At 38.7% G+C, this 21,793-nt stretch overlaps 1 protein-coding gene across 2 annotated transcripts in view; it reads left to right on the top strand.

Annotated features, from left to right (window-relative positions):
• The window catches only part of LOC122655570 (ankyrin repeat domain-containing protein 2A-like), a 32,233-nt gene extending 11,383 nt beyond the window's left edge, over window positions 1-20,850 (top strand). The window contains exons 3-9 of one of the 2 annotated variants that reach the window (XM_043849780.1): window positions 1,603-1,745; window positions 7,385-7,594; window positions 7,652-7,818; window positions 8,238-8,409; window positions 19,068-19,160; window positions 20,320-20,459; window positions 20,544-20,850. In XM_043849780.1, coding sequence (XP_043705715.1) covers window positions 1,603-1,745; window positions 7,385-7,594; window positions 7,652-7,818; window positions 8,238-8,409; window positions 19,068-19,160; window positions 20,320-20,459; window positions 20,544-20,643 — 1,025 coding nt within the window. In that variant the 3' untranslated portion in view covers window positions 20,644-20,850. The remainder of the gene's footprint in view (window positions 1-1,602; window positions 1,746-7,384; window positions 7,595-7,651; window positions 7,819-8,237; window positions 8,410-19,067; window positions 19,161-20,319; window positions 20,460-20,543) is intronic. The other variant, XM_043849781.1, reaches the window with a different exon arrangement.
• The last annotated feature ends 943 nt before the right edge of the window (window positions 20,851-21,793 follow it).

Genomic DNA, 21,793 nt, shown 5'->3' with positions numbered 1-21,793 from the left:
TTGAATCTTCAATTTAGCACTTGAATCTCACTTGAAACCATGCAATCCACCCAAGATTTGAAGGAAATAGGAAGAAAATTGGGGGAGAGGGCTGTTTTCCCTCTTTAGAGCTGTGGACAGAACTTGGCAAGATTTTCGAGTTCTGTCCATAGCTTAGTTTAAGTTGTTTTGTTAGATGGGTCAACTGGGCACAAATAAGGGGCCAAAACCCATATCCCTAACCCATACCGAGATCTTGCTGAGATCTCGAGATCTCGGCGAGAAATTGCATTTTTATGACTACAAAAATCAGGAAAAAAATCAGGAAATTGGACCTATTTGGCTGGGCCGAGACAATACCGAGATCTCGAGATCTCGCCGAGAAACTGCACTTTTAGAATGCGTATGTGATCTCGACTCGAGATTTTGAAAAACCGAGAAACTCGGCCGAGAGTTCTCAAACCATGTTTCTTCCTTTTCTACAGAACAGAAACCATCGGTAACACACTAACATCTCTTGGTTATGATTGAAGAAACTCAATCAATTGGAACCCAATCAAGCTGGAATTTTGAGGCTCGGTTTGTGACTAAAGACCCGACTGGTTGCAAGCAACATTACAACCAATAATCAATTGCAAAATTAGAGTAAGTTTTCTGAAACTAATTCCAGCGGAGAGTAGAGGACCAGCTTTGAACTCGACTCTGCAACTCACAACCACGACCGGATTAGGGGCTCAAATTCAGCAGATTCGGCAGGATGGGTCGCTCTAAGGTAAGTAGATGATTTCCATATTCTGAGAACAAAAGGAACAGGGATTAAGGAGATCAATGGTAACACTTTGAGGAGAGGGGGTGCAACTTACGTTGGAACCGAACAGGGGTTACAGAAGGAGGAGAAGAATGGAAGAAGAGGGGACTCATAGGGGAGGGAAGAAAGAGAAAATGGGATGCGAGAGAGGTCGAATAATAGAAGAAGGGGGGAGAGGAGAAGATCGTGCACACAACCAGCCTCGCCGGTTTCAACCAAAACTCTACTTTTCTTTTTTTCAAATCTGAAATTTCATCTTAATACAAGCTATTTAAAAGAAGAAAACCCAACTAGCAAGGGGAACCTATTTAACTAGGAAACAAATTCTAACAAGGAAACTCTGAACAATTGGGAAACTAGATATCCTATGTAGCCAAACTTATAAAATTAAAAGATTACATATTTTTAAAGAAAATAAATTTCTAATTATCCTACTAGATTTAAAACCCAGATTTGGATCCGGTTCTTGGTCTGGGTTCCCAAACGGGTTCGGGCAGATCCATGGAAGCGCTCTTGCATTGGAGGAACCTTTGTTTTTTTTTCGGGGTGGGGGGTGAGGTTTGGTACAGAATCTGTTGGTTTAAGTTTTAACAGTAATATGGGAGGAAGTCTTTGACTGCCACTTTCATTAACTAGAATTGATTCTTGGAGATGCCCTTTTCATGTTAATGGAAAATTGGAAACCAATATGGTGTGGATTTTGTGTTTTCTATCGCATTATTCATGAATTCTTGGGTTTAACAAGCATTTTCTAGAGATTTTTACTACATAAGTTTTAAGTGCTATTCCTTACACTTCCATTTTTTCTTTTTCAGAAGAAAAATTTGGTTCATCAGAGGGCAAATCTGAAACATCTTCTGTCGAGCCACAGTCAGGACAAAGCAGGGCGGCTTCTGGGCCAGCAGCCGGATTTCCTTCCAATCCTTTTGATTTTTCTGCGATGACTGGCCTCCTTAATGTAATTTCTTCTCGTTGCCTGCTTAGTATTACTTCTTAGACACGAATGAGTTGGGCAATCTGAATTGTTTTGTATTGGCTACAATAGAGTCATTTTTTATTTCACATTCTTGCATTCTCCTTTTTTTTTGTTATTGCATCAGTAATATGCTATAGAATAAAAAGCATTGGATATTTACCACCAGCCTTAAAGAAATGAATTGATTCAGATATGCATGCAGAAGAGAAGCTTACATGGCCCCTTTTCTGTAATACTTGGTCCTTCATATGTGGCTGGCATTTGTATATATATAACTTGTTAATTCACCACTTTGGTGACAACAAATACATATTTATTGTCACCAAAGTGGTAGTCTTACTTTTTTTTGTCCCTTGTCTTATTCCCAAAAGTTATTTAATGTAGGGGTAAAAAGGGGTTTTAAAAAAATTGAAAGTCATTTCATGCAAGTCCTATTTGAACACTCCTTTTTACCCCTGCATTAAATAACTTTTTGGAATAAGACGGGGCAAAAACAGTAACGTAACCAACCTTGGTTATATATATATATTGAAATCTCTTTCTAGTTTTACAAGTTAAATCAGTAGCTGTTACTTTGGTTACTTCTTTAGTGACAGGAAGCTGCTCAGAGAGCAGTCAAACAATAATACATATAGTAGATCTGCATCTTCCTCTAGTATTAGCATGTATGACGATGTTGAAAAATTATGTTTTTTCGAAGTTGCACCTGATTTTTTGGGGGAGTGGTGGGTGATCACATGGGGTGATCTTAATGGTGTAAGGGGTGATTTTAGCAATCACCACTGATCATGTAGAAATTAGATGGAAGCAGAAATAGAATTACATTGATTAAGACTGGGGAATCAAAGAACTTAATCCAATGGTAGAAGGAAAGCAAATCGATTAATAGAATTGAAGTAGGGGAAGAGTTAATGTTTGATGAGGAGGATATGTCATATGTGGAAGATCTTGAGAACAAAACTTTATGTACTTCCAATGGTGTTTACAATTGTAACCTCAACCTACTTGGAGGTACTGAATGCAGTTAAAGAAATGGAAAGTTGTGAACTTTTTTAGTCCCAATGGTTTATTTTGACTTTCGACAGAGGGCAGTGGGCTAGGGTAATAAACAATACTTGTTTTTTTTTTTCTCTGACCCCATGGAAGGAGGAAGGAGAACAGTCATGAGACAACTGTAGTCTAACTAGTGTTCTACAATTCCAGGTAATATTGAGACTAAAGTATCAACACACTGGCTATTGCTGCTGCTGAAAGAATGTATTGATCTGCACCAACGATCATGATACTGGCAAGACTGCCCAATTGGGCCTGGACGGGACTAACTTTGGGTTATGGATGGGTTCTAACCCCTTGGACTAGTTTATGGGTTAAAATTGTAACTGGCCTAAAATATGAACCCAGTAATCGGTAGGTTAGGGTCCACAATATTTCAGTAATGCAATTAATTGTATTTCTTGTTTTCCTAGATTTTTTTCAGAGTTTAAAGTCAGTTTTAGGTTTTATTATTTTCTTTTGAGTTAAACTCTTAATACTAGTCTAAATTAGTTACCTAGTGTCATGAGGAATTATAAATCGTGTCTAGAAAAAGAATTCCTTTACTATTCTTATTTAGTTTTGATTCATTGTCTAAATAGGATTAAAGGGGTCAGTCTAGTCTATAAATAAAGGGTCAGTCCTCTTCTGTCACACATTTTTTGATTGAGATTAATAATATTCTGGTTATGGCCTGAGGGAATATCAATCGGGCTTGTGCATGGCTTTGTTGTGGGTTCCTACCAGGTTTGGATGGTTGATTGATGATTTGAATGTTTCTTGGGTTCTGTTTTATTTAATTCAAGTCGGATCAAGTTTTCAGCAGAGAGTAGAAGCCTGGGAAGTTTTAAGCTTTTTGAGGTTCAGTGTCAATTTGCAAAAATGCTTCTTAATCAGGACTTTTTTGCTGGTGAGTTCTCTACTTTTTCTCATGGTTTGAGAACTCGGTTTTGGACCTGGTTTCGGTCAGGCCAAAAACCGAGTTGGACCGAGATTGCGGTGAGTTGGTGCACTTTTTTTTCTTGAACTCGTTCGATTGTTTCGGTGGGTTTTTGACCTAGTTTGGTCATGAAACTTGGTATACAGCCTATTTTGGGCCATTTAAACACAATGAGACTATCTGATTTTGAAAAATCAAAGTCCAAATAGGAGTTTGACTTGGTGGGAAACCAGGACAGACACTTATGCCAGAAACCAGGATAGAACACTTATTTATGCTTAATATTATTTAAGTGAATTTTTACTTAAGATATTATTCATCAATAAGCAAATACCCCCTATTTGAATCAAATAAAAATAATAAAAAAAAATAAATTACAACAGGATAAAAAGTCAACCCCCCTTTCAAGAAATGGATATTTTACCGCACTTCTGGTGTGCGTGAATGCTGTCAAAATCGTTCTGAATGAAAATATTTTTTTAGACATCAAAACTAATGAATATTTTACCGTACTTTTGGTTTTTAGCAATGTTTTATCGTATTAAGATTTGTGGAATTTATAGATTTGAGAAACCCCCCAACATTTAAATGTTGAAAATTGCACCTACCGCCAAAATTCCAGTTTTTGTTCTTGAACTTAGGGGTTGCCTTTTTATCCTTTTGGAATTTTATTTTTTAATTATTTTTATTGGATTCAAATAGGGGATATTTGTTTATTTATGAATAATATCATAAGTAAAACATTTACTTAAATGATGTTAGGCATAAATAAGTTTCTGTATGCCAAGGTTTCCCACCGAGATGACCGAGACCACCGAGGTCTCGGTCGAGACAATGCATTCCTTTTATTTCGCCTAACATTGCGTCTCGGTTTTGCAAAAAACCGAGATATTACCCAGATCTCGGTGAGTTCTTGTTCCAAGCTTTTTCATATTTGGGAGTTACTATTGGAATAGGTTCTCATGAAGTCCTGTGATCTATTCCATAGGTGCCCATCTTTTGCAAAACAGATGGAGAACCATTTTAGGGTTTTCCTTTTGAAACGGTGTCAGGTTGGTGGGAGTGGAGGAAAGGGGAAAAGTTGTGAATAGGAAATGGAAGTGGTTGTTGACCCCAGAGGGATAAATAGAAAAGCTGTCCAAGTACTGGACTATTTTGGAAATTAAAGAAGAGTGGGAATAAATAGAATTGAAGTTCAGAAACAGGGGCTTTATAGTAATCAAAGAACTAAAACTCGAAACTCGACCAGGTTTTGACCTTGGAAAAAACCAAGTTGACTCGAGATCACGCGAGATCTCGGTCGAGTTGGTGTAATTTTTTTTTTCAACTCGAAGGCTGGTTTCGGTGGGTTTTAGACCTAGTTTGGGTCTAAAACTTGGTACTCAGCCTATTTTAGGCCATTTAAACACAATAGCACTATCAGATTTTGCAAAAACAAAGTCCAAATAGAAGTTTCACTTACTGGGAAACTAAGACAAACACTTATACAGTTATACCAGAATCTAGGACAAACACTTATTTATGCCTAATATCATTTAAGTAATTGTTTTTTTTTGTTTTGAAAGCTTTCCAACAAGTCCAAGATTTCTTTAATCTGATTTATTATGAAGGAGTTATGTACCGGTCAAACTTAATTTGGTGTGCGCGAATGCTGTCAAAATCGCTCTGAATAAAAATATATTTTTGGACATCAAAACAAATGAATATTTTACCGCACTTTGGTTTTTAACAATGTTTTACCATATTAAGATATATGGAATTTTTAGATTTGAGAAAACCCCAACACTAGAAAGTTGAAAATTGCACCTATTGCCGAAAATCCTGTTTTTGTGCTTGAACTGTGGGGTTGACTTTTTTTTCCTTTTGGAATTTGATTTTTTAACTATTTTTATTGGATTCAAATAAGGGGTATTTGCTTATTTATGAATAATATAAACAAGTGTCTGTCTTGTGTCTGTATATCAAGGTTTGCATAGATAGGTGTCTGTATACCAAAATGACAGTCTCAGTCATGGAACAGCCTCTCGGATAAGATAGCTTGAGACAGAGTCTAGATCTCGACTCTCTCACGAGATCTGGAAGTAATATAAGGTGAGTGAGATATTGCACCTTTTTTTTATCTCGTATGGCATCTCATCTCGACCTTGTGAAAAACCGAGATCTCGCGAGTTTTAGTTCCATGATAGTAATATCAATGAACAGGGTTTCATTGTAAATATAATAAATCTCATATTCTTCTACCTTTCGTTAACCCAAACTAGTGGAGGGTTCCAACTAGCGACAAAGCTGGACTGTTCAAAACAGAACAGATTGGGCTGAAACTGTAAAGATGGAGTCGCTCTGCCCTGTGATCAGTTTTCAACCAGAAATTACTAAGAAAATAGAGCCTAGGAGCTCCAATGGAAAAAAAAAGTTGCAGAAATTCAGAAAACACAGCAGGTTATATGAAAAGCTTCTCCACCGGCATATCCCTATGCCCCCTAACTGCTGCCTCTGCTGGACTGCCACTGAAGATATTGACCATCTCATTTTTGATTGCCTCCTCTCCTCAATTTTGGCAGGAGTTTTGGAACACTGCTGGTTAGAAGACGAAGAATCCTTCCTTTCTATAGAGAGTGGGACTGGGTAAATATGACATTCTCCGGAAACTCTGTGTGATATGATTGGGAAGCTTGCTTTTGGTGCGACCATCTCTTTCATTTGGATGGAGCGCAACTCTAGAAGATTGTCCTCCAACTCGAGATCTCTCCGTCAGATTTGGGATTCTATCTTCTTTGATTTCATAAGCAAAATTCCTAGGTCCCCCCCCTCTTGTATTACCTCCCCAAGGAACAGGCATATTGTTGTCTCCCGGGGCCTTCTCTCGGATCTCCTCTCCCCCCCCCCCCCCATTGAGGTCCTCCTCCTTGTATGTAGCATTGTTTTTCTTTCTTTTCCTTTTGGTAATGAATATATTATTCGCCCCCAAAAATACTCTCAAATCAACCTAGGAAGAGTAATAATACTAAGAGTTGGCCATTGTTGAGTTTTGGTTTGGATAATTTTTTTTGTGATATTAGTTGAAAGTCAGTATCTGTTTTTCTATTAACAGCCAATCTTTTCCTGTGATGGCAACTTGCAAACTTTGCATGCTCTACAACCCTAGTATCTAAGCCATGCTTAACATTATTTTATTTGTAGAATATCCTTTGACCTTTGCAAGCTAAGGTTCATATTTGTTGTTTATCACATGTGGGTGCCTCTGCCTCATGCTTTGATATGTGAGTTGTGTTCTGTGGCTAAGTTTCACAATTGCTTGCATATATCTGTTTTTATGTTGATAGAAAGCACAGCGTTTGTTTTATTCTTTCATTGTTCTTTGGACCATGCTCAATTGTGCTGCTTCTATAAGCAATAGATTTGTGGTTGATATCAATCTCTTTACTTAAGAGGGCGGCCTCGGTGCAATGGTAAGGTTGCTTTATTGCAACCTAGTGATCGCGGGTTTGAGTCGGGAAGCGGCCTCTGCGCAAAACGCGGTTGAGGCTGCATACATTATGATCCTCTCCAAACCCCGCAGTGGCGGGAGCCTCGTGCACTGGGTATGCCTTTTTTTTTTTTTTATCAATCTCTTTGCTTCTAATTCATGTCTGATGTGGTATATTTATAGGATCCAAGCATAAAGGAATTAGCTGAACAGATAGCAAAAGATCCTGCTTTCAACCAGATGGCTGAGCATCTCCAAAAGAGTGTTCATGGTGCTGGGGAAGATGGTGTACCTGAATTGGATACACAACAGTATTACTCTACCATGCAACAGGTTATGCACAATCCTCAATTCATGACTATGGCTGAGAGACTTGGTAATGCTTTGATGCAGGTAATAATAGTCTGTTTTGTTCAGTTGGTAATCTTCATGACATCGATATGGTGTAAGATGGAACATACATGTTTGCAGGATCCATCAATGTCTACCATGCTGGAGAATTTGGTAAATCCATCACATACAAACCTTGAAGAACGAATGGCACGCATCAAGGAAGATCCATCATTGAAACCTATTTTGGATGAGATCGAGAGTGGTGGTCCAGCTGCAATGATGAGGTTAAAAACAATGTAGATAGAATTTGGTGTGAATTTTGAACCATAGAAATGAATTTTGCCATTAGCCACTCTCAATGGCTGATTTTGGAATTTTTCCAAGGAAACAGCCTCTCTGCAATAAGTGTGGGTTAAGGCTGCGTACATATGCCCTTCCCTAGAACCTGCAGTAGCGGGAGCCTCGTGCACTGGGTATGCCTTTATCTGGCACGTGAGATACCTGGCTTGGCAACTACTATCATCATGTGTGCAGCTAATGGAAATTGACGATAGGAATGTTTGTTTCTATGGTTCCCAGACTTATTCTACACTTGAATATCATGTCATTGTTTTACATTTGTGGAAGTCTTACCTGCCATCAGATTGTGGTGTCACTTATCTGATCTTTTGCCACATTGTTTTTAATTTGTTTTGTGTTGTAGGTATTGGAATGATCCTGATGTATTACAGAAATTAGGCCAAGCTATGGGTCTTGCAGTTCCAGGTGACGCTGCTTCTTCAGCTGAACTTTCTGGACCAGATGACGCAGAAGAAGAAACTGGGAATGAAGATGAGTCCAGTGTTCATCACACTGCCAGTGTTGGAGATGTTGAGGTAGTTATGTTTTTATTTTTTGGTTGAATTATTTAAAACAAAGTGTGCTAGTGATTAAAATATGGTTCTTTATTAAAAAAACGAAAAGGAAAATCGTGATTTTAACTATGCAGCTATTAGTGAGTAAATAAAAAATGTATATTCATACTGGTGCTATCTATTAGTTTATTTATATTTTTTATTTGAATCATTTTTTTTAACTTGTCCCTTTTATTTTGTTACAATTATTCTTTTTTTTTTTTGGGAGGGGGGGGGATTGAGAGATAAGTAAACCATAAATGCATGACTCTCGGAACTAAGATGCAATAGTTTGAAATGGACTTTTTTTGTAAGCCGTGGGTTGAAAAAAATAAATATCATGCTGAATATACATGATATTCAATTAACGACACTGATGATGAAGGTTTTTGCATGTGTTTTCCAGCAATAAAAGAAGTTTGGGAATTGGATTTTAAATGAATGAGTTCTGGTGGTTTCAAGGTTAGATATACCCAAGTAACCATTTAATAATGAACCTTAGGTTACTGCATTCATTCAATGTGGTACTAGCCATACTTGTTACCTAGCTTTACAGTTGCATTGTCTTCTTGTGGTTGCACTTCACATCATTAAAAATGATGGGGAAATTCTCATTCCGATTTTTTGACTGTTAGATTGATTCGTTGGATTCCAATGATATTGTGGGTGAGATTGGAGTGGATTCTTCTCCACCCTTGTATTGAGACCATCATGGATACCTTTTGGTTGGTTCCTCTAGGATTATGAAGATGTTTGGTTTGGTGTCTTGCAAAATATTTTGTCAAGCCGTTATGCAGGCAAGGTGGATATTACTTACTCCTGCATGAAAAAGAAGGCCCAGCTTGAGAAGAACTAGGCTCAGCTCGTGGGCTTAATGATTGCCTTTTAAGTTGTTTATTTTATTCTGAACTTTCTCAACCATGCATGAGAGGATTATGTTTCTTATTTCAGTTATGTTTGCTAATAGCTATTAGGAATTTTCGTTCGTAGTAAGATTGGGACTGTTTTTAAGTCTTCTATAAATAGCTTGTAAAAGCCATTGGCTCCTCACGATTTTGATGATTAAGGAATTTGAGCTCTGGCTTCAATGGTTCTGTGCGATTCAGTAGAGGGTGGGAAACCCTAGGGAACAGTGGGATTCTGGTCCAGGTTTGGTGGGAAGCCATTAGTTATCTTATTCTTCACTTACCCTCTGTTTTTCCTGCAATTAAGCTATTTTCTAAATCGACGGTCATTGCTGATCTATGTTTTGGTTCTCTGATTTGTGTTAATCAATCTTCAATAGTCTAAAAATAATTCTAATATTCTGTTGGTATTGAATTATATCTGAGAAAGCAATGTTTATACCTTGCGGCGGCTCTGTTTTAGAGCTAATTTCTGAGTTCTCACCTTGCAAGATCTGACCATCGGATCTGGCCCTTCTTTTGGGGTATTGAAGGCCTTACCCAAAGAGGCCTTCAACCAGGGTATCTTGCTTATCAGAGCTTCTGATCTGATTTTATAAGGAATCTCCTAATTCTGTCTTGTTTTATTTCAGAACTGAAGTTTCTCTAATTACTTTTAATCTAACCATTAGATTGGATTCAGATTTTGGGGATTGAATTAGGCATCTCAGATTGATACTCGACCAGCATTACAGGGTGATTGATTTTCTGATTTTGAGTAATTAAATTTCTCCTATTCCTGAATTTTTAGTTTCAGATTTGACTATTCTTTAATTAGCCCTAATCTGACCCTTAGATCACTGCTGTATTCTGGGTCTAACTGTGTGTGAGTGATTGTTAAAGTTTGACCTTCATCTTAGAAGGTTGACTTTCGTTTACTTTTCTGATTTGGGTTACTGGGATCTTGTAACCTAGTGTTCATCCTACCTACTGATGCAGATTCATCACCGAAATGGGCTTATTTCTTTAGAAATAAGTCTAGGGTTGGGTTATATGTATGTTGGGCCTTTGATCCCTTGGGTTTTCTATGTAATAGCCCGCTTTTATGGGCCTAAAATATGGGTAATTAGGTTGCATACGGGATTAGCTATTTTAATTCCTTAGTTTTGATTTTTATGTAATTAGTGGTCCAATGATCACTTAAGTGATCATGTGACAACTTAAGTGGTCATGTGATGTAAGTTGGGGTGGATTAGGATTCTATAAGCCCAGCCAGGTTTTGAGTCTATTTCTTTTAGTATTTTAGTTTCCTAGTCAGTTTAAGTTACCTAATAGGTTAAGGATTGGGTTAGGCATTTCCTTTTCAGAGTAGAAGTCTATTTTTGAGTCTTTTATATAAGGTTGTAAGGGGGCAAAGCCTTGAATACGAATTTGATTAAAAAAAAAAAAAGCTTTTGCTTGTTGGCTGCCATTGTTGCTGCTCCTGTGCTCCTTGTGAGTGTGCATCCTTGTGGTTCTATCAAGGTGGAAAGGGATTGGGGGAATCCGATTGACTCCTTGCGCCGTGACGGCCGGGAGGATCCCAATTCGAAGGTGGTACTATCCTTCACTTCTGTCCAAGCTCGTAGTAGGGGTGTCAAATGGTCGGTTCGGCTCGGTTTTGGTCGGGCTGAATCGGTTGCGGTCTTGGAATGGTGAGACCAAAACCACACCGTTAAGAAACTTCGGTTTTCGGTCTGTTTCGGTTTCGGTCCGGTGCGGTTTCGGTTTATTTCGGTTTTCAATATTGGGTTATTCTCGGTTTAGATCGGTTTGTTTTCGGGTATGAGGCACAATGAAATCTTAAATTCATAATTTATAGTGAGGAAAGATTCGATAAAAACACCTTAATTCACCTTCCCCAAGTCAAAAACCATAAACAAGAAAATTGATTTAATATGTTCATGTTGTAATTCAAACGAAGAAGAATAAATTATATGGGGAAGAATGGAAGATATATTCAAATCAATGGATAATTATTGTTACAAATCATATAATTATTTATCATTAATTGTAAGGGGAAGATAATTGAAATTGAAATCAAAGAATAGTCACTGAGAAGATAATTAATATTGAAATCACAGAATGAACCCTACTTTCAAATCATTTATTTGACAACCAACTAATTTTGTATAGTAAACAAGGAGATTAATGGAAGAAGCATTGCTGAAATGAAATTTCTTTTTTTCATAACCTCATGCTCATTGATTTGTAACAATTCCCCTTACAACCAGAAATTTGTTTACTAACTCAATGATTTTTCTTTATCAATTCACCTATTCATAACATTATACTCAATGAATTTTTGTATCGGTTTCATTCGGTTCGGGTTTCGGTTTGCTATTGGTTGGTCTGGTGCGGTCCGGTTTTCAGCCGGTCTCGTCATACCCCAGTCCAAAACCAATCCAACAAGGATCGGTTCGGTTCGGTCCGGATTTTTTTGGTCGGTTTCGGTCGGTCTTACCTTACTGCTGCTAGTGGATTTCTGCTGCAACTTGTTCATTAATTTCTTCTTCTAATCCTCTACTCCCTTCCCCAATTGATCCCCCTTTATTTTTGCTTGAATTCCATTAAACCCTAATTCCATTAAACTCTAGATCTTGCTGCTCAGCCATATTTGTCCATCAAAACCCTAATCCCCTCATCCTTCATTAATTTTCCCAAAACCCATAGTCGATCCTGACTTACTGCCCAGTTTTACAGAATTTTCAAAACACTTAAAACTCTATAATACCTACATTATTAGAGTCCTATAAACCTGCCTAGCCACCCTAAGCCCCCTTCCATTATCCTAACCTAAGCCCTAGATTTCACCTGAAACTGCAGAACCGACAGCCCCTTAGTTCCTTGTTATTGGTCCTGGTTTAATTGGCTTCTAGTAGGGCTTTACCCTATCTAGAACTACAGTACCTACCTACCCCCCCTCCCCACCAAGCCATTTGTTATGAGTGCTTTATTTGACTCATTTCGGCAAAGATATAAGATGGAATCAAATCGAAGGATTGTGATCCATGGCGTGGATTATAGAAATAGTCCCCGACTTGTGACTGTAAAATAAGTTGAGGGTTATGTCCGAAGCAATCCTAGAATATGATGAATTAGACTTGTGAAGCATTGGTTCACTTGTTGAAGTGTAGCCATACCTTGATGAGAGTGGCATGACGAAAAATCTGAAAGAGATATGATCTCTTTGTTGAAGGCGTTCTCTTGATGTTTTATCATTTCTTGCATGCTTTCCCTACTTCAGATACATATGGTTCCACCTGGTTCTGCTTAATGGGACAGCAAGCATAAGATCTTATATGCCTATTTTCTCGGATGTTTTAAACTCTTTTTTCTTATGCTAATGCATATGTTGGGAACGTGAACATTTCTTTTAATCTATGTTTGCTCGATTTTCTTTGTTCTAGATCTGTGTTTCTTTATTTTAGTAGCATAAATGTGCAAATCATTTAACATTCATCTTTTGCCAAAACTAAATGCATGCTGTTCATGATTCCCTTCACTCTCATGGCTTATATTCTTGAATCCGTCTCCATCCGATTTTATGCAAAGTGTGTGTGTGTGTGTGTGTATGTGTGTATATATTATATATACACTCTCATTCTCATGGCTCGTTTGATATGTTTATCAAAGTGGCCCACTCATTACTGATGCAGGTGCACTCCCATGGATCAACCCGAATCCGTTTGAGAACCCAAACCAAGATAAACCGGGTCCCAACCTTGTTTTGGTTCAATAGGATATTTAGGATTTATTTGATTTGGGAAAGATATGTAATCTTTTATTTTGGGTAGCTATTAGGGAAATTTGAGTTTCTATTTTTATTAAGGGTGTCAATCGTGCGGTTTTTTTTTTTTTCCCCCCGGTTTCGGTGTGAGTTTCAGGGAAACGGAAAGCAAAATGAACCACTAAGGACTTTTTGGTTCTGGCTCGGTTTCGGTTCAGGTTGGACTTGGGTTCGGTTCAGTTTGAAACATGGGTATAGGCTGGCTTTGGGTAGGGATTAGCTAGTGTTTTTAGGGTTTGGGGGGTTGGTTTTAGTGTTCGATTCGGTTCAGGTTTGGTCATATCGGGTAGGCCAATCGGTGGCCCGTCAGCTTAGCCTTAATTGAGCTGAAACCGAATTGCTCCTTAATCCGGAAACCGGAGGCGAACCGATAAGGCATCGGTTCGGTTTGGATCGGCCTCGATCGGGTTGGGCCGGGCTGGTTTAGGTTTTGACACCCTTAATTTTTATTAGTCAAAGTTTTAGGAAATTAATTAGGAACTGGGTTTTAATAATATATGTGTAACCCAACGATGGAAGTAGATTTGATAATGAAAATATGAATTAAGTTATTTGGGTTGGAGCCTGCGTGGCTGATTGTGTGAACTTACCCCCCCCCTTTTCGATGTCTCTCTCTTACCACCTTCTTCTATTTCCTTCACAGCGTGACCCTTCTTCTTGTCCTCCTCTCCCTTTCACCTGTAATTTACTTTATCTCGTTTATTCCCTGTTCTGTTCTGGCGGTGACAGCAATCTGCAAGGATTGTACTGATCTTTCTTATTCTTTCCCTTTTCCTTCTCGGATCTGGTGTGTTTGTTCCTCATCCTAGAGAGAATCAAACCCTAGAAAATCAGACACTAGATTTCCTCCAACCTTGAGAATCATACCTGCAACCGGTCAAGGGTTGCAGAATATTTGAACTCCCGTTGGCTATTTGTTGGGTTTAATATTGCTTGCTTCTATGAGAGACAGGTTGTGATTCTTCACCCCTAGTTCCAGGTTGATTGGGTTCCCCATGAAGTAGTTATTGGGCCTGCAACCAGTTCCTCTTCCACTGGGTTCTGTTGAGTTCGAAGGAAGTAGATATTCATCCCCTCTTGCATGATTCTTCTTTCTTTTACTTTATTAACCCCACTTTCCAATTTTACCTTTTATATTGTCATTAACCCCTTCTATCCTTTAATTTATTTTCTTCCAAGTTAGTCCTAAATCTATAAATCAAATACCATTTGTACCCTCCCTTTGTCCTACCCAATAGCCTTTTAAATTCTGTTTAATTACATCCCTGCCACTCCCCCTTGTTAATTTGTTTATTACAGAATTGCCATCGCTTCTTTGTAACTTGGGTATTGGTATTTGGGTGGGTCCAAAAGCAACCCAATAAGAGTTATTCCAACCTGGGTTTGCACCAATTACGCCTCATGGAATGATAGTGTTACAATTCTGACCATTCTATAGATAGTTTATGGTCTAGATTAGCCCCATGTCAAATTTCAAAGCATAATTCAATCAAATACCCTCCCATCTATAGGCATGCATCCCCATGTATGTCCATGCGTGGCTATGATACTCCAACCACTTTTGTGCACTACTGCATTATCCTTTTGTGCTGAACTTTTCAAAGGTCTATCTTGCCACTTGGCAAACTCTCTATTTGAGATGAAATTATACATGTGACTATGGGAGCAGGGGATAGTGTAGGGCTATGTCTTGGATAGACATCTAGTAACCTTTCCTACAATAGGATCTCCCACACTCAACAGTACACAATGTCTCCAGTTTCCAGCAACAATAAGCAACAGTAACACCTAAACAGTAGGTGTCGGTAGGGTGTTTCAACCCTTAAAACTATTAATAAGGTTCAACAGTACCATAGGATCATTCTCATCATAGAGGAAATAAAACACTACCAATACTAGACTATCGACTGGGCAGAGGATGGGTCAACAACCCGAGAAATTCACAAATTCCAGAATTAGTAACTATCTCAGATTTAGCAGCTAACAACTCTGATGGACCTATCATTCCAGTCGAAGGTAGTCCCTGTTGAGGGGAATAATTCCCGAGTATCAGCCTAATTTGAGGGCTGAATGCAAAAACTATGAAGGGGACTCAGAATTAGAAAGTTTGAAATCAAAATAGCAACTCACTGATAACAATTAAGCCTGCCAATTGGTCAGCTTCAAACTACCATCGAAGGGAGGATGCTAGGTGGATATGCCACTGTCAAAACCTGGGCTGGAATGGATGGCTTGATCAGGAGTTACAGGTCCACGAAATCCTCTGCAGAAATCTCCAATATCAGGTAGCCACAAGGATGGGAAATTGCTTTTCGAGTTTTATCTTCATTAGAACTTGATGTAGTAGCCTTCAAAGCTTCAACCAGTAGCTTCAGCAGTACAGCACTGTGCTGTGGCTCTTCTCAGAAACTTGACTGTTGCAGAACAAAAAAAATAGTAACAAAAGGATTGAAGGGGAAGTAGGAGGGGGTGCACCCCCACCCCGATCCAATTTTTCCCATCACCAATTGTCTTGTTCTCTTTTCACCTTTCTAACTCCTCCTGCCAAAGGTGCGATGGGTTCAGGTGGCCTAACGAGATTAGTATAGCTGGTCTTTTTCATATGAACTGGAAAGAATAGGCTGGGCAACAAGAAGATGGGGATAGATGGTTGAGCCTCCCACTTGAACCTAGGCCTCTCACAGCCATGGTTGCAAAACCAATTCTTTTTCATTAATCAAATCGTTTGGGGAGACACTAAAGTTATCAATACGTATAGGCTGGCTATGACCATGACTAGACAGGAAATAAGTCCAATAACAGAAAGAGAAAGTCCCTTACAGGTAAGAGTTGGGACTTGTAGCAAGCAAACTGCAGCTGTCTAGGCTGGGCCCCACTCCTAATCCTTGTGTAAACCATATATTCTTCAAACTAATCAGTCACATGGGCCCACAAAATCTGTCTAGAATCTCCCATTCCAGCTGCTTGTCGATGGCTCTATGGGAACAAAGTAGGGGTTGGGATATGGGCTTAAGCATAAGCCATATATGGGCCCAAGTGTGGGCCTGTCTAGGATTGAAAATTTAAATCGATGGCCACATACTGGGACCTTAGGGTCTATCCATCCACAAAATTTGGCCCCCATCGAATCTGCCATGTGGCACATATTTAGTTGTATTCTGATGGGTGGGTAATGCTATGCTGGTTGTGGGTGGTTTAGAAGAGAAGAAGAGGATGGTTAGGATTTAATTCAGGTTTAAACTTACTTGTTTAATGAAAAAACATCTTGAACAGAATTTTGTTGATGTAGAATGATGCTTGAAACCATACTTGAAAGTAGAACAGTGAATGAAGAAGTTGAAACTTGAAAGTAATCACGAACCACTCGGGCTTCCCACAGCAAGGTGTCAATCAGATCAAACACCGATTCCTTCAAACAATCCACCCGGGCTTCCCACCGCAAGGTATCAATCAGATCAAACACCGATTCCTTCAGCCTTGATCAAACACAAGACAAAAATCTTCAATGGAGAAGGAGAGCAGCAAAAAACTTTTCATTAATCAAAATTCGTGTCCAATGCTTTCCCCCCTTACAACCTTATATAAAAGACTAGAAAATAGACTCCTACACTAAAAAGGAAAGGCCTAACCCAATCTTTAACCTATTAAGTAACCTAAACTGACTAGGAAACTAAAATATTGAAGGAAATTGTCTCAAAACATGGCTGGACTTATAGAGTCCTAATCCAGCCCAACTTACATTGCTTAAAAGAACAAAAGAAAACTACTAAATAAAACTATGGAAACTAAACTAACTAATCCTGTATGCAACCTTATTACCCATAGTTTGGGCCCGTAAAAGTGGTCTATTACATTGAAAACCCATAGGATCAAAGGCCCAACATGTATATAACCCAACCCTAGACTTATTCCTAAGCAAAGAAGCCCAGTTTGGTGATAAATCTGCTTCATTTTCTACCGCTAGTTGAGCATGTTAGGTATATGGATTTTTTGCTGTATTTTCTCACTAAATGTTGGTCTATTGTCTCTCCTTGTTTAGGGTTATTGATATTCTCTTGAGCTTTAATGGTATTCTATGTCATAAGGTCCCTCCCATTGCTCTTCTTCTTTCTCATGTGCCTTAAGTGCTGTTGAAGTGACAGTTCTCAAACATTATGCATTGTATCAATGATTGTAGTGTGTTGCTCCATGGTGATATGATTGGTGGTATATTTTGGATTTCTAGATCTAGTTCAAGGTAGTTTTGTTACGTAATATGTGACAATATCATGGTTATTTGTGGAACAAAGAGTTGAGGTATCCCTTTTTCCCCTCGAGAGGTAAAATTTGACAATATTTGGTGTCACAAACAAAATAATGGGTTCAGAAAATTGGTTTAACCAACCTTTTTTTATTACCCTTGCATCATTTAGAAATTTAGTCTCGTCTCTTTTTTAAAAAAATTATTCTGTTTTTTTTTTTCCTTCTGTGGGGAGAAGAAGAATAGGAGAATTATATGATCAGATTTCCCACCTGATCTTGACCAGAATCCCTCTAGTCAATCTCAGTGTCCTACTGAGGGGGCTGCTGTCTCTCATAGTAGCAGAACCTGTTTGTCACAGCTCCATATGGCAAAACCTACAAACTTTATTCATAAAAATCATAAAGCTTTGTGGTTGAAACAAAAATAAATAGAGTTGAGTTAGTATGTCTCGTACTCTAAGAAGGAAAGTGAAAACATTATAGGAAACTAAAGCAGAGTTTTAAAACTATTGCAACTCCTCCTATCGTGGACTACTTCAAGTGCATTTAATAACAAAAAATGTATTTTTTATGGGCCTCACCTTAAGGGCCTACCTAGCCCACTACTTACAGTAAAACAGAAATAAAGGGTTATAGACTAACTAAAGCCAATCTACGATCTGGTTTATTGCTGGATCTGAAACCTGGAACAAAACCAGCTAAACTGGTTGAAAGAATGAACTGCAAGCTGAGTCAAGGACTGAGTTAACTCATTTACAGCACTGAGTTAACAACTGAGTTACTGTTCAAGAGTGTTTCAAGTTGTTCTTCCTCTGGTACTTTTTAAGGTACCGATCCTTCTGCTGATCTGCATCATTGATCTATCCAGAACTGATGGAAATAATTAAATCCAGTATATACATTTGACACAGACCAAATTAAACACCCATTCCAAGGTCTTAGGGTTAACTCGTTTTATGAAGTACTGTAGGGACCATCATATAGTGCTATTGTAAAAAGCTCAGGCTGCCAGCATGAAGACATGGTTTTGAGTCTGAGAGCAGCAACTTTGTACAAAAATGCCAAAGGGTGGGATCGTGTCTATTCCACCCCTCCCTGGCCCTGAAAAATTGAGACTTGCACCACTTTATGCCCCCTTTTATTATGCAAAGTAGTGTGTTACGTTCTCAGAGCACAAAAATGGTGGATACCTGGTGTTCTCACCGAAGTGTTAGGTCATGATTAAAAGTATACTTCTCTTAGTATTTACTAAAGAGAAGACCTTCTCCAACAGCCCAATCCATCTTAAGGTCGATTAGGAAGTCTACGCACAAGGATATTTTTTAGTCAATGATTGTATAGTAGATATACCAATTACCAAGTTATTGTTGCAAACTACGAGATATTGTTACGACGAGTGATGAACAAAAATCGAGAGCTCTGATTCAAAATTATCTTGATTCACCCTCCCATCATGAAAGAATACTTTTCTTATCAGTAATATCAACCTTTCAATCTCCCTTTTGAATTTCCATTGTGTTTGCAGCTGCTCTACTCGATAATTTCAATTTACTGTTAGGCATCTTTTTGTTCCATTTCTGCTCAGTAATTTGTGAATGCCACCTGGAAGTCTTGGCTCTGCAATCTTTTGTGATGTACATTCACTTGAGTTATAGTGCTATTATTTTCTTTTATTGCTCTATTAGGGCTTGAAGAAAGCACTTTCCTCTGGTGCTGACAAAGATGAAGAAGATTCTGAAGGGAGGACAGCTTTGCATTTTGCATGTGGGTATGGTGAGGTAGGTTGCTTCTGGAAAACTAATTTATTTTTCTTCTATCATAACATGTTGAGTGAGTATTATGGGACCTAAAATACCAACAATTCCGAAGAAAACTATGTTTGTCCATCCCGCCACTGAGTGCAAGGTTTTGGAGGGAGCTTCCATGCACTTTCATCCGATCATCAGGCCATTTATAATACCAATCTAAGAATTATTTTATCTGGTTGGGTGAAGGGTAATTCCAGAAACTAGGCATAACATGCAGGTGCAATCTCCTACAAACAGATTTTTTAGACCATTCATTGGTGTGAGGAGCTGTTTCATTTTCACTGTTTGTGTCAAACATGTGGTACCTCATGCTCTATTGCGTTGCTAATCTCTGATTGACATAGAAATTACACAGATTGAATATGTTTGGTCTCAGGAGCATAATTTCTGCCGTCAGGTTAAACATGTCCAATGGTGAATACTTATTGGCTCACAAGTGCAAATGTGGAGTTGTCATTGGGAAGATTGCTTCCTTTTCTCTACATTCCTAGTATGTTTTTTTGAAAGGGCGAAGGTTTTCTGAATGGCCCGTTCGGATAAGCTTATCTAAACGGCCCCAGAATCTGCCACATTGCAGATTGGATGGGCCCTAATTTTGTGGACAGATAGACTCCAAGGTCCTCTTCCAAGTTGCAGTCCAAACGGATATTACCAAAATCTAAGGACTATGGGTGAGTGCATGGACATACTTGGATGGCAGATAAATACAAGTATGCGCATGCCAATTCACGGTGGGCATTTGATTAAATTAGGTCTTGGAATTTGACACTTGGCTAATCCAAACCTGGACCTATCTACCTAATGGTCAGAATTCCTACATCTTCTGCAGCAAAGCTCAAATAGTGAAGCATTCAGATAAGCTTATCTCCATGGAGCCATATAGATGAAATTATCCCTTTTTTAGAATACGAAAAAGATAAAGAGATCCAGCGATTTTTTTGTTGCAAGATGGAGAAAACTAATGTTGCTAGAAAACCATTGAACTAGGTTCTCAGAGGGGTTGAATTTACCATAAAAACCCTACCTGGTTTTGTGAAGGACTGGGGTCAGTGCCTTTTATCACTTCTGCTTGAAATGCAATGTATGATTAATCCTCTAGCTGGACGTCTTGTTTGCTGTTGGTGTCCAGGTGAAGTGTGCTCAGGTCCTTCTTGAGGCTGGAGCCAAAGTGGATGCGTTGGATAAGAATAAAAACGCAGCCCTACATTATGCTGCAGGTTATGGTCGGAAGGAGTGTGTTGCACTTCTACTGGAGAATGGGGCTGCTGTGTAAGTTAACAGCCACAGTTAAAATTCATTCTGATTACCCCTGTTTTCTAAAACTTGTTTGCTTATGTGTTTCTCTTACTGCAGCACTCTTCAGAACTTGGATGGGAAGACACCCATTGACGTCGCAAAACTGAACAATCAGCAGGAGGTACTAAAGCTGCTTGAGAAGGATGCGTTTCTGTAACTTGAAAAGGCATGGATGCAAGAACAACCAAACCTTTCCTATTAAATATAACGGGGTGATTGTGATGGGCAATCGGCATTGGATCAATAGGAGGGTGTCAATCTTCACAGCTGAATGGGTTTCCTTGCTGTTTTATCATCTATTTGTTAGTCTGTTCTGTTCTACAATTCTGGGCTTTATGGCTGTAGTTGCATTGAATTTCTTTCTGGTGTAGCAACGTTTTCTCAAGTATTAAACGGTCTGTTGTATGTCATACAACATGCCTTTTACATGTTACCTTATTTAAATAATCACCCTATGGTAATGGCCGAGGGTGACGTTATTTTTTGTTGTGAAAACTAGTTCCCGTAAAAGTGTTGTATATTGGGGAACGGATGTCCTTGCTGTTCCCTGTCCACAGATCATGTCTCTCTGTGGGCGTGGGTGGGTCACTAGTGGTTTCTACGATATCCCAAGTCCTAAATGCAATCTTCTGCGACTCCTCCTTTCTGAGGTTATTACGGCTGACAAAGCCATAAAGGCCTTTTTCACAGGCTTATGTTAATTTATTTAGCATTTGTTTGACGATAGAAAAAATATATAAAATCAGAGAAGGAGAAATATCTACATGTGCTACTCCAACTATAATAGAATCGTCTGTGCTTCCAATGAGGTTACAAGCAGTCTTTGAAACCGGTCATCTTATTTTAGAGTAAGATGGTCAGAAAAAAAAATTGAATAGAGTGGACGGGCAATGACATTAATAGCAAATGGGAACGGCAAAAGATGTCCCTTATCATCTGGTACTTCAACTCCAATAGAATCCTCTGTGCTTCGTACTGCTCTGTAAATAATGTTTCATGATATTAATATAGCAATAGTGCCATCCATCCATCCATCCGCCTAAAGAAGAAGTTAAATTATCCTAGGATACCTCATCTCTATTCTCATAAATGTGATCCCAAGCCCGAGCAATGGCGTGGAAATCAGTACTCTATATGAGCAGGCAGCTGGTGGGTAGAGGTGGTGGTCAGGGAGTGAACTTCGGAGCTGAGATATATGGGTGGGAAGAATCCTCTATCCTTGTGTTTAGTCCACAAGTCGTGAAGGAGAACGCAGGAATAGAGAGAAATATTGGCAAGGGCAAAAAAGTAAAAAAAAATGGTTGCAA

Source organism: Telopea speciosissima, chromosome 3, assembly GCF_018873765.1.
Source record: "Telopea speciosissima isolate NSW1024214 ecotype Mountain lineage chromosome 3, Tspe_v1, whole genome shotgun sequence".
Taxonomy (NCBI): Eukaryota; Viridiplantae; Streptophyta; class Magnoliopsida; order Proteales; family Proteaceae; genus Telopea; species Telopea speciosissima.
Note: the sequence above shows the minus strand (reverse complement) of the source record. Positions and strands in the feature narration are given on the sequence as shown.